General features: G+C 43.7%; 1 protein-coding gene across 1 annotated transcript; it reads right to left on the reverse strand.

The window, feature by feature from the left end:
* Positions 1–1,100: 1,100 nt before the first annotated feature.
* igfbp5b (insulin-like growth factor binding protein 5b) lies at positions 1,101–13,645 on the reverse strand. The gene is made up of 4 exons (XM_080902073.1): positions 12,947–13,645; positions 5,088–5,296; positions 4,864–4,983; positions 1,101–4,211 (listed from the first exon to the last, which is right to left on the reverse strand). Exons 1-4 carry the CDS (start codon positions 13,278–13,280, stop codon positions 4,074–4,076), a joined length of 801 nt encoding a protein of 266 aa, XP_080758199.1. The 5' UTR covers positions 13,281–13,645; the 3' UTR covers positions 1,101–4,073.
* Between the last annotated feature and the right edge of the window lie 361 nt (positions 13,646–14,006).

Genomic DNA, 14,006 nt, shown 5'->3' on the forward strand with positions numbered 1-14,006 from the left:
TTGTCATGTACACTACCTCACAAATCAAATCTTCTACACATGTTTCCTCCTCCCTGAAGTCAAAGCATGCGCTGCCCCTGGTCCACACACACACACACACACACACACACACACACACACACACACACACACACACACACACACACACACACACACACACACACACACTCATGGAAACATACCACAACAACCTTTACAGCACCCTTGATCTGCTAGCTACACAGGAACTCCTGGATCCTTCTACCCTTTCATGCCCTGCTTCAGTCACCCACATCTGGAGTCAGTCAAAGTCTTGAGGTCCCCAGGGAAAGATTTTGGTGGCCCCCTAAAAAAAGAAAAGTCCTATTCTGTCACTTCCTTAAAGCCACAAGAGAATAAAAATGACCAGACACCCATCTTCAGAGATGCATGCACATGTCCTTAGAGCCCTTTAATGTTTAACTGAAAGCCAACAGCTAATCAGAAACTGGCATCTGTGCTCTTTGAGTGCATTTATATCATGTTTTTCAAAAGATGGTTGTGACAAACACCTGGATGGTGAAACTGCTTCACATTTAGTATCCACAGAAAATACTTTCAAAGATTACCATATTGTTTCCATATCTTCCATATGCACGCAACTGGATATATATGTCTGTGTAAAGAGGTGTGTCACAGGGAGCGCATTCTTCCTTTAAGTGCTGATAAAGGCAGGTTTTCCATAACATGATTAAGTCTCCTTCAGGCTACAGATCTCTTCTTCCCAGTCATTTGAATAGTGAGCCGGCCCCTGTAGATGTTATCCCCCCCGAAGTTCAAACTCATGTTAAATGACTTCCTTCTTCCGGTGCAATCTTTTTGACTATGGTGTTGAAAACCAGGTGACTTGCCTTCAGGCGAGGCTTTATAAAGTCACATCCTGCATGCTGGATGAGATCCTGTAGTGTAGCCTGGGTGTCTCAGACTTATGTCTAAGAGGTTTAACAGTTCGTGCCTCAGAGATTAGTTAGTGCTTACAATCAGGAAGATTCCCGCTCAAACTGTATGTTTCAAGCCAGTTTAGCAGCTACTTACTCCCCTTAAAGATGCAGTACTAGAAATGAAAGCTTCACGCAGAATGCTTAAATGAATACATAACTTTATTTAAATAAATGCTTTGTCATAACAAAAACAGACAAAGGTTAAAAGAGTACATAAATTACAAGTTGAATAAATATTACACAGTGATATTCACTTTAATAATTTGAGCTTTTTTGTCTTTTTTTTCTTATTTGTCTTATGTAGCTCCAAATACTGACCATTTTATTTCCTGCTATCCTCCTGCCACCGATGGGTCGATTTCACAAGCCAGTGAACACCAAATTACGAAACCCAATTGTATCGTCGCATTACATCCAAAAAGTGTTATGTATTCAGAAATAAAAGCTGTACTGTAGTTACTGTACTACTGAAGTATGTGAATTGAAATTCAAACCAAGTAGGAGATATGAAACCTGAGGAAGCTGCTACTCGCAAACAGGAATCCTGAATTCCAACCTGCAATTGAAATGAAAGAGATAACTGGAACGCTGATATTTGCCAAGTTCCAATTTCAGATATTTAAACTGATTGCAGTATTTCATTCCTCGGATTTCCACGACTCCCAGTTATTGTCCTGCTAACTGTATCTAATGTCATGCAATTGGTGACCCCACATCGGGGAAGTGGCTAGGCCCTGATCATGACCACTGCCCATGGCGCTCGCTCTCCCTCTTCTCTGTCTCCTCTGTCTCTATCTCAGCTGTCATCTCTGTGCAATAGGCCATGAAAACATCTCTAGCTGTGTTACTTTCAATCTACTTTTCCCTAAAAGATGCTGCTGTATTGGAGGTCCCAGGCATGGGCTTCACAGCCCCTGTCAACAAATATTACCTCAAAGCACCACCTCTGAAAGGTAAGCACAAGATAACACAACATTTAGCTTTTTTTACTTTTTGTTGTTCTTGCTGTTAAACTAACTTCATGATACCACATCTCAGGATGTTGCCGTGTGTCAATATCAATAGTGAGTAACTGAAATAAGTGCAAGCTGCTTATTTTCGAAAGTGGTAGCGGGGATTTGGTGTTGGAAGTGGGGCAAGGAGCCTTGACAATGTATTCCCAACTGGAAGCCATTTAGGATGCACACATCTGCAGAAGCATTAAAAAAAGCCCTAAAACACGATTTACCTCCGAACATCCTTTGGCTTCCCCTCTCTGGCAATCATATACATTGGCATTCACATGAAGAAGCATGAATCTTAGCTTATTGGTTGTCAAAGAGAAGAAGGAGGTTTAACGGACTGCAGTTCCTCACACATCATTTTTGTCCAGAACTACCCCCAGGCGGAGATTACAAATGGATTTGCAACATATTATCGACACCATTTCAAAGGACCTACCACATTCACTGTTCTTCTCTTAATCAGAACCTCTATTGTCATATCAAGTATCTGAAAATTGCCCCGCATGATATCCATGTCACTTTCACGTCAGTATTTAAATGTCTTTGCATATAGGAAGGCACTGTGACTTGCACACAGAGAGAGCGACTCTATTAAAGACCCTGTTATAACCTGTAACCTTTTTGTTTGGATCATGCCCCACTCAGATAAAGGTAGATAACCTCCGCATGGAGGCGTGTAAGCAGAAGGATTTCAGATTGTTAGCTTTTTTGACTTCCCTGTAGTTGACCTACAAGAATCCTTTGAAATTCTTTACAGGCTATTTTTCCCCCCAAGCACAATTACATTGTTCTCATACTTTGTTTCTACAGGAAAAACAAACATTCAGTAACTATATTTAAAAGTAATGTAATACACCATGGTTACACTGTAGTAGCAGTACTGAGGGGGAACCACTTGATAAAGAAACATGGCTCAAAAGTGGGTGGTCTTTACTTCACTGAAGGCAAAGAAAACAGCACAAACAAAACCATACAAAACTACACTTCACACAAATGGATCAGAGAAGCGGCCGGCCCGACTGGGAAGCTGGATTGCATGCACTCATGATCGGAGTCAGACTTGAGTCAGACTTAAGCTGAAAACGTTTAGTTCACCAGTAGAGCCAGCGGTGCTCTCTAAGCTCTGTGTCGCCCTGCATGGCAATGTCTGTTCAAATAGGCACAGTTGGCATATCAGGCTAGCTACATTGTCAAAGAGCCACATACATAGATTCATCTGTGATGGTCTACTTGCTTTTTTTTGTTTTTGTTTTTTTACGCTTTTACATTAAGAGAAGGCCAGTCCCGATACCACTTCAAGCTCTAGCAATACTTGTGACAAAATCAGAAAAAAAAACCAAAAAGAAAAAGGAAAAAAAAGGACATTCTTTTTTGTAATAGGCTCACTCCGTCATATACCAACATACATACCACACATTCAAACTGTACACATGCACGCGTCCATGCACGCATCATTTTGTGATTTTTTTTTTTTACACATATCCAAGCAGGTTCCCCTATTCATAAGTGCTCTGACAGAACCCAGATAGAGTCAACTGTTACAGCATATCCCTATCTCTTCTTTGTTTTTTTCTTTTGGAGAACAGATAAAAACAAATTACTCTGGCCAATCGTCAGCTCCACAGTGGCATCATGTTCCATGGCCTAAAACTGATCTGTTTTCAATCAATAAGCCTGATGCTGTTTCTCTCTTTTTCTTCTTTACAATTGTTTTAATTTCACCTCACACAAACCCACAGCTTCTATAAAAATATATCCATTAGTTGCATATATTTTCATGGATCTGCAGCCAAGGGACCAGGCTCATAGAAGGGCGGTCCCGTGATCATAATAGTCAAAGGATCTAGTAAATCTTCTGGGACTTTCACCCTCATTTAGAGAAGAGTGCTTGGTCAACTGAAAAGAAAGGAAAAAAAATACAGGTGTCTTTTTTCAGCCTGTTGTTTTGCGATTGGATTTTTTTTTCTTCTTTTTTTAAGTTGAAAAAACAAATCTTGAAGTGAACGTAGGGCGGAGCATACAGGTGTGATTCAGAGAGGAGGCGTGGGCCCTGGGTCACGTGGTGGTTAAGGGTTGGGGGATGGGGGAGGTCAAAATGGCCCTCCCAGTTTCACTCATTGTTATTGCTGCTGCTCTCCAGGTCTTTACACTGAATATCACCTCCGCTGTAGTCTGTGCCGGGGAGCTGAACACCGTACTTGTCAACACACCAGCAGATGCCTCGTTTGCGGCCACGAGATGGCTTGCACTGTGGAGAAGAAAACAGTGAGTTAATCCAGCAAGGTCCCATGTTAAAAGGCCTACATTTAAATGAGCTATTTTCCAACTATGTGATAACCACAAAGTGGGGATTTTTCTTAGTAACTCTGAATTATGGGGGAGAATTATATTTTAGCAAGGATAAACTACATTTTTAGAGCTAGGGCTGCCTTGAGTTATTGGTGAATGATAGTTAGCTCTCTGCTAGCTTCCAGCACTGCTAATTGGAGTCACTGTATTTGACTTCTTTGGTTTAGGATGTTCATGTCCTTTGGAGCATTTTTGATGTTGTTCCATTTGAGAGGTCTGTGCACTGCTTTTTGTAAGTGAACTATTTGTTAGTTATTTAGCTCTAATTAACAGACATCTGTGTCTGTGTGGTAGAATGATGCAGTATTTGGAGGCAGCTTGCTAACCTGAACTTACCACTATCATCATAACAATGTTTATTTGCATTTCCTGGAGTGAATTCTCAAAGGGCTAAAGCTAACAGCTAGCAAGCAAGCCCACTGATTGCTGTCATTCCACTGAAATAACTATGTTTAATAACAATGAAATTATGCAGTTTATTGTTATGTTGGTCAAATGCTTGCTCAAAGGGTGGTGTGAGGCTATATAAGGTTTAAAGAATCAAGGCTCACCTGTTTGCGTTTGAAGAATCCTTTTCTGTCACAGTTGGGAAGGTACAAAGACAGTGCCATTACACGAGAAGTATCCTTCATTCCCTGAATGATCCCGTCCAGTTTTCTCCTGCATGGACCCTTTAGAGAAATGCAGCACGGGATTATTAACCAAACAACTACCAGTTGTATACTGAGATATACACCGCAAAAACCACATGAAACTTTGCACATGGAATACTTACAAATTCAGGCTCATGCTTGTCAATGGGCAGAGGAGAGTAATCAATGGTTGAGCCAATGATGCGCTGCTTGCCTTGCTTCCTCTTCTGCTCCTTGCGCACTGCAAGGACTTTTTTGCTGTTCACAATCTCTTTGGGATAGAGTGGTGGTGGTCTAACCCCGCCTGTACTCTGTGTGGTTCTGGTGTCCTCGTGTTCTCGGGACTCGCGATCTGCACCACAAAAAACAGCAACAACAGAAAGAGGTTACTTTTTTTTTAAATTACATTTTTATGCGCATCCAGCAAGTGTAACTGGAATTCTCTTAAGTTAAAGTGCCTTGATGCATGCTCAATCATTCAGGTAAGGAAATCCCAAAAAGCTGATTCTGTTCATCTGGACGTAGCATAATGTGCTCGTCTCTTACGTTAAAGTTCAGAGAAGTAAGAAAATTTTGGGAGCCCAGTGGTAGCATTATTATTACTGGATTTTTTAGTTAAAGAATCAGAGAAATCTATTTTTAAATATAAAAATAAACTCTTTTAAATGCCTAATTTAGCTTTTATATGCTATACACAGTGAGCAAGAGAAAGAGAAGCAACTAAGTGTCAAACAAAGTTCCTTCTCACTTTTATCTCGTACTCATTTCTCATATCATTTCATGGTAGTTGTTTTGACTGGAACTTTAAACATTTCTGTGAAGGTAATGTCCTATCAAATGACATTAATAACATATTAATGTACAATATTAACAGTGACATGAGATTTGTTTTTGCAATGTTTAACAAACGGAAAAAAAATCTTAGTTTAGGATGTTATTTTGCATTATTGTATAGTCATCTGCATAAATGATAAATCATGCCTGTCAGTCCTTTCCACATACAAACAATAACAGGTGGGTGCTTTTCCAAGGGTTTGTGCCAACTGTTGTTTAACATTTGTGTAGGGAGGAGAGAAGGCTGCAGCTCTGGCCAACAGCTGATGAACTCCTACTGGTAAGAGCTTAGTTTTAAATCATCTTTTCTCACCCAACCCCACTTATCAAAGGCCCTTTGCTCTATTTATAACTGGAAAAGTTTGAAATCCTGCATTCATGTTTGAGCTCAGGGCTATCTGTGAGGGAAAAAGACACAAAATATGTAGAAAAATATGCACAACATTTTTGCTCAACAGTCTACCAACAACACATCCTCTCATAAGTTTAAAAGTGAGACATGCCGGTCTTCACACATGAATCCAGACACACTGATATTTATGAGCATAAAGAGCTCTACTAATTGGGAAGCCTGGATCACGTGTTGCATGGAAAAAACTGCTAACATGTTATCTGGGCTAAACTGCAACCGGGCCTGAGGCCCCTGTGTGTAGTAACTTTATAGCGACGTGTCCCACATTAAACTGATTCAAATGTCAAGCTCAGGAAAATCCAGTTGCACCACGGAATCATATAAATGCTTGTACATTTGTGTCACACTGTATGCACTCCTTAGATGTAATTCCAGCTCCCCCAGGGGGCACTGTAGTCTCAGAGATCTGAAAGTCCCTTCTGACAGGATATTTACAGGTTGAGGTCCTTTATCCTTAACCCAAACCCTCCCCTCCCCCTATTCCTATCTTTGGGGCTCAGCCTCTTAAGCCTGGACCCCCAGCCAGAGGTTCTTTGAGGCCACAGAAACAAGCCTTCCACTTCCCCCCTCTTGGCTTAGCTGTACCATAAGTACTGAGTTATTGTGGGGACTTTGCCAGGCCCCAAATGGCTGAAGCCATGGTGCCAGTGGATGACCCTGGTTATATTTATCTGACAAGGAAACCCGCCGTGGTGCACGAGGCCAGGCGCACTGAACCAAAGAGGAATGTTGGCTGCAAACTATATGGCCAACTGCTGCTGGAAGACAAATCAACTTCCATACATGAATATGTTACTTATGAATATAACAATATGTTAGAAATGTGACAAGTTGCATGACTCTGACTGGCCTCTTGGTAGAGAGCCAGCCTGGAGAAAGGCGCTGAGACGTAACAAGGATACGAGCTCAGAGAAACTGATGTTCAAAGAGCCTGACACAGCATGAGTGTCTGGGAGTCTTTGGGAGGGGAGGGGGAGGTGGGGGCTGGAGGCAGGGTGATTACCAGAATTGGGTCTTTGGCTTCTGCGCTGCACTGCCGTCTCTTTGAAATTAATCTCGCAACCCATGACTTGGCAGGCCTCAGTTTGTGTTTAGATATGTCCTTGTGTCTCCCCGCTCAGACTAAGGGGCTATTGCGTGCTATAAATAAACACGTCAAACAAGCATTCTCATGTACACCGTGCATGTGACCACTTTGGAAAACCTTTTTATTTCTGCTGTACAGTCTAATACTTTCTCAGGGCGCTTGATTAAAATGCCACATATCTGGCAATAAAATATCCTGGTGAAAATAAACGTTCTCTGTCGGTCGCTTTGAGAACATGCCTGTCTGAAGAGAATACGGTTAACAATGCGGGACAGATGAAGGTTTCCAAAAAATTCATGCAGCTTTCGAAAAGACAATGGTGCCTGACTTCCATGCTTGCGCTGAAAAAAAAAAAAATCACAAAAATCACAAAAATTCATCTTTTCTGATGTGGCCTCTTAGGCTCTGCCACAAAAACTCAGTTTTTCCATGCTAAGGGTACCCAGCTTGTAAAGGAGTCTTAGAGGGTCTGTGTTTAACTCCTGAAACTCGGCCAAGATGCTGGACGGGGGCCAAGTGAGCCAAGTCATGTGCATCTCTTCCATTCAGCCGAGCCCAAAGCCGTGCTGCTATCGCTTCTCCCTCTGCTCGAGCTAAAGATTTCATTAGGGCAAGAGGAGTGGAGTAGCCAAAGGAGGTGCACCTGATACTCCTCTGTTTAAAAATTAACATCTGCACACAATTATGCTTCATGAATATCCCAAGTTTCTTATGGGCACAAGTCCAAGAATGAAAGATAAGCTGCCCCTTCTTTTGATTTTTCTCTCCACTGGGTCTTTAAGACTGTAACAACATCGTTTAGAGAAAAAAACAAAACAGGACAATGGATTCTCCCACCTTCCATTGGATTTCCCAACATTACACCACGTTTGTTACGTCTTGCCTTTGATAACGTCAGTCTGTGCCCTGCATCTGAAATTACATCTTTACAAGATGTAAGAGAGCGGTGAATAGAGGTGCTGTCTAATCTCATCTGGGGGTAGGACAAGATAATTGTGGGGATAAATGAGCCTAAGGGCATCTGTTATATAAAGCACAACGTTAGTAAGCCATCCCTCTGTGTCACACTGCCTCCGCTACTTAATATTTGAAAGCAAGGGCACGGCCCAATAACCCTGCAGTTTCTAGAGCAGCAAAGGAGGTGTGAACAAGCCAAGAGGGATTGTGGGAGTCGCTAAGGAGTGTGTGCAGCAGCATAAAAGTTATCTGATGAGAAAAGGAAATGGGTCCAAATTATGGCAACGTTGCCAGTTGCAGAGCTCTTTTATGGCAAAAGAGTTTTCAGATAAAATGAAGAGTTTGTTTCAGTGGCAAAAAGTAATGAAATGGCACGAACAGCCATTTGAGTTTTCATTAAGAGATTTTGATCCAAACAGGCCAACAAGATATATCCTCTGCACATTACATGACAGATGCGCAGTGGTTTCCTGAGAAGGATTAAGAGACCGATGACTGAAAAAGGCTCACTTCCAAACCAGCTGGAACAGTGAGAAAATCTGGACTTTATCAAATATTCTGTCCAGGTTTTTTTTTTTTTTTTTTTTTTTTTTACCACAAGTGCAAGTGAATTATGTTTTGACCTGCATGTCCTGTTGTTTCACTGGGATTTCTGTTGTTCGGCCTTGTGCACGCTCTCAATCAGCTTCTGAATATGCAGGAAATAACACTTCCCATGGTATTGTGCACGCAGAATATGTTCATTGCAATCAAAAAGTTTCCTGCTTTTCTGAATGCATGGTATAAATAGCAGCAAGAACAATTCAAGGATTATAAATTGCAAAACAGGGCCTATGAGAGGATGCAAAAGCTTTCAAAGAAGGAAATGCTGCTATAGGTAAGCAAACTTCCTGACCTGTTTACAGTTTCCGTGATGCTAAACGTTCAGTTTTATGTTGCAGAGCGTTCGAAAAGTAAATTATTAGAGTAAGGCGCATGGCTGCTCTACTCTACATTGCTAATTTTGGTCTGAGGTCTCATCCCATATCTGAATTTGGTTTTCAACAAGCCACATGGACAGACGCAACCTCTTTTTGGGTCACCATTACCACAACACAATTGCTGGGTGTGACGACGTTCTGACTCCCCAGTGGCAGAAGAAGCTATTTTGGCGAGCATCAAGCGCTGTAGAGTGGATGTACTGTATAGGGAGAACGAGGGGAGGAAAAGAAGTCCACAGTGGATGAGAAGCTAGCTGCTTCTTCAAATCAAAACTGAGAATCAGTCTTCGTACAGTTTAAAGAAATCACTACATGGCCGTTTAGGAGAATGGAGCCAAACTTTTTAGAAGTTTGTTGTACTGCTCACTTTAAATAGTCCTCTATAAGGACAATAATATAATTATTGGTCTAGAATGTAACCAGGTTGGAGTGGAGTGAGATTACAATATCCAGATCAGGCCTAAACACATGTGACATCATCATAAAATCCTGCACTACAGTGAGAGTTGATTTCTTTCACAACTGTTGCCACCGGCAGATTAGGTGTCAGTGACCGGTAAGCTGTACAAATACCACTGTAAAATTTTATTGGAAGAATTCAAGCAAGCATGCCAAAGAGGGTATTTGCTTGCCAGCAACAACTCCAGTGGTGTTGACTCTCATTCTGTACCTGGAAAAAAAAAACTCAGTAGTATCAGTGTCTCATCCGAGAAATCACTTCGCTATCTTTTGCCACGAATTGCAAGCTTTTCAAGTGGTCATGTGATATCTTTGGAAAATGATCTTTCCAATAACTCTGCCTAGCACCTGCAGCACACGAGCTGCAGCATGGTAAGCTTTCACTGCACTGTCTCAGATGTTCAAGGTGAGATGGATGGAGAGCCGCATACAGTCTTTCCTTTGCCTGTCATGAAGCTGTGAGGCAGCTGGAGTCACTCGTGACCGGAGATATATCTAACGTGGCATGCCTTTATGCAACGTACATATTAGACAGAGTACGGTGGCTGGTTGTCTACAGTTGGAGAGAGTCAGCGTTTGCATCATTTTCTCAGCTACAGCCGAATAACCCGCCGTGCCAGGGACGATGTGAACGTGGAAAAAGCAGATGGTAATGCTCATGAATTGAATAGCATTCTAAAATTATGCGACAACAAGTGTCACCGAGGCTGAAACTGTCTGGCAGCGGCTGAAAACTGCATCTACACACACATTAAGGACCCGGGCAAATGTAAAAGTATTAAAGTTGTCAGTAAAGGCAGCAGGTTTTCTGTTGCTAGGCTAATAAGGAGCATAGTATTTCTGTCCATGTGTAAGAAGAGTATTCTGGTTTTGGAACCACTCCCTAATCATCTTTTGTTTCTTGGCAAAGAGCAATCTGTTAAAACATAAGGCCTTTTCAGAAGCTTGAAGGACGGGAGGCGTGCTGCCATGATGTCATATCTGTTGGCAAGCTTTCTGGGGTCTGATTCACTCACAGGGGGCTAACAAAGTCTAAGTGCCCCGGGAGCACATACCACCTCCTGTGCCTTACAATCCAAGCCACTCCTGGGATCACAGTGCAAGAGCAAAACATGAATTAATGCACTGCTGGGACATGAACCCAGATGCAGAGTGATGGCCAGGATTCTTGTTCTTTAAAAGGGAGGGGGGAGTGGGGGACTAGAGGATAGCAAAGATTCCTCCCTGCCATTGTTTGACTGTCCCAGTCAGTATTTAGTGGGCCGCAGCTCTCGTGGCCTCACGAGTGCGGTGGACACTTGAGCTCCTCCTCTCTGTGTCTCTGTGTTTGCCTTGCTCAGCTGGTACAGCGCGCAGACAGCTGCAACCCCACACGACAGGAAACCAGAAGCTCACCTCATGAGCTCCCGTCCGCAGAGCTGTTTGACAGAAGGCCCTTCAGAGGAAAGAGCGTGCCGGAGGCATTCTGCTGAATCATTGCGCTGTGACTGAGAGCCCTGCAATGAATGCACCGCCCGGGGCAGGAAAAGATGCTCCGGTTACCTCCGTGGACCAACACAGAAGCCAGGTTCTGCTTGTGTGTGTGTGTGTGTGTGTGCGTGCGTGTGTGTGTCGGCGCAAACCAAAGTGAGACAAAACTGCCTGAGGTGTCATCACATGCAATACACACCCAGAGACCCACACAGCCCCACCCAAGTATATGTGGCAGCAAATACACACAAACTTGGAAAACAAACACAAAAGACTACATCATTTCACATACTGACTGAAGCTTTACCAAACCTGTGATTGCCTGAGTGTTTTGTAACGGCAGTCATAGCTGGACCCATAGAAGAGAGATGAGGGGTTGCTCACAGGGTGGACATAACCTCATGACTCCATCAATAGTATAAATGAGCCCAGTCGAAGCCTATTTTACAGAGTGAGGCTTGTAGCCAAAACCTTTGTGGTTTCCACCTACTTATCTAGTTGTTGACAAGCTGCTAAAACTCTGAGTGAAGGTGGACCTGTCTGCTTCCCTCAGAAATATCTGAAATCATTCAAGACTGTTGGCCCAGCTCTCCTTCTCCCTCTCTCTCTCTCTCTCTTTCTGTCTATATCGGTCTTTCTCTCTTTTCTCTCACGCACACAGATTTAGTGGTAATCCGACTCGAAACACCACCCATAGGGATAGCCTGCAGCCCCAAATCTGCCTAAATTCTGCTTTAAAGAGATCCAAAGTTTATAGAGTGGCAGCTCATTTTGTCTCATACAGTAGAAGCCTTCGATCGATTTCACAGTTTAAGCAGTTGGACGGGAAAGGCGAAAAACAGAGAACAGCTCTGGCGTGTGGATGGAAAATCGAGGGCTTTGACAGACACTTGTTAGAGCTGGATGTTAAAGGAGGCTGAAGCATGAAATCTATTTTCATCTGAATATTACTTGCATAGAATAAACCAACATTCAGTCCACGGCCACCTTTCGTGCGTGCGTCAAGAGACGCGTAAAACTGTTTCAAAAAGACTGTAAACCTGTAAATATTTTAAAGCGGGGACTGTCTGGATCATTGTCAACCACTTTCGGGTTTCGCTAAACCGCAGTCTGACAGCCACTGCCCCGTACTGCAGGCGCAGCTCAGCCGGGACACGCCATGTGCGTTCACCACAGCTAAGAGTCGATCCCGCAGCAGATTAACCGGCACCGGGCGACACGAGCGGAGTGTTTGTTCACGCCGTGTTATTATTGTGGAGATTCAGCCCTTTAAAACTTTTGTGCTACAGCTAGATGCTCAGCCTGACACCAGAAGGAGCATGTGTGATCTGCGCAGAGAGCCGGAATGAGCTCCTACAGTCAGTTGATTCAAAGCGGTGGATAAAAGTTAATCAGATGCCACCTCAAACCATATGTCAAACAAACGCGCCGGTACCGGCTGCTCGCGCTCCAGGGCTCTGCGCTTCTTTTGCATGGCAGAGAACTATTTCGGGTGGTCTAAGTGAGGAGGGAAGAACTTGGGAAAAGGGGTTGAATTTCATTTAAGAGGGAGATTTTGCATTTAATAAAACAGAGCAGGCTACTGTGCTGCCTTTTGGTTGGTCCCTCAGGCTGCAGGAGCCTTTCTCAGAGTAACACACGCTGGATCCCGGCGTGGGACAAGATGTCAACAAACACTGATAAACAGAGGAGAGAGAACACCCAGGGGGTCCCGATGCAGACGAGAAGTTACATTTCTCACACATTTTAAACCCATGTTCGCTCTCAAGCATGCATTCAGTCACCCAGCAGTGAGCGTCTTACCTATGGGCGGGTGGGCAGGTTTGTATCCTTTCTCGTTGGTGCACAGTCCCCTGCCGTGGAGAAGGGCGTGCAGGGGTTTCTCCTCCCCGCTCCTCGGCAGGCAGCGGAGGCCCTGGGCGCACGTCCCGGTGTAAACGCCGCACGCCTGTCCCTCAGACAGTGCGCACGTTAGGCAGCAGCCGCAGCCCGGCTCCTTGACCAGCTGGCAGCCGACCGGCACCGGAGGACACATGGACAGCGCCTTCTGGTCACAGGGCTCGCACGGAACGTATGAGCCCAAGCACCCGGACAGCCCCAAGATAAATGTCACCAGGAGGCAAAAACTCAGAAACATTGTTGGCGGTCTCTTCAGCTATAGCTTAACCTCAATGCGAAGAGGAGGGGAAAAGTAGCTTGGTCTAATGAACACAATGCCTCAGTCAGATAATCCGATTTTTACAGTTAAAGCCAAGAGTCTTTATCCAAGAGTGTTGCTATCTATAAAAAACATTAATGGTAAGGTTTTTTCTGTGAACGCTGCAGAAGGACTTTAAAGGACCAATTAAAAGTACGTGCGCTATTTCCCCCCCCCCGAAATGTTGTCCTCTGCTGGAGCAAAGCAATTCTGCGCACAAAATCTCTTCCCCCGTCTGTTTGGACTCCGGTACTTTCTCCACCACAAGTTTCTTGAGCAGACTGATCAACTTGAGAGCAGCCTTGCCTTTTAAAAAACAGCCCAAACCCCTAACTATGAATACGCTAAACAGCAGGGAGGGGAGGCGCACTTGTTCCGCAGTTTGGCACGCGGCCAAACTTTTTTTTTTCAGGAGCAGGAGGATCGCTCTTTCACCCTGAAGGCTGAGCTGATGCCGAGGTGCAAGAGGCAAAAGGCAACAGCAGCCCTCATCAAAGCATTTCAGCTAGTCGAAACCTGTAGGCTTCTGTACTGCCTATAGATATTTTTTTTTTAAGTAGTTCACATTTGTATTCTGTAATAAATTCTCACACTAAAAAACGAAACAGGGAGACGGATATTTCAGCTGTTGATTCTCAGAAATAAACTCTGGGGAAAACCTCACAC

Source organism: Rhamphochromis sp. 'chilingali' (genome assembly GCF_963969265.1).
Source record: "Rhamphochromis sp. 'chilingali' genome assembly, chromosome: 14".
NCBI classification, from domain to species: Eukaryota; Metazoa; Chordata; class Actinopteri; order Cichliformes; family Cichlidae; genus Rhamphochromis; species Rhamphochromis sp. 'chilingali'.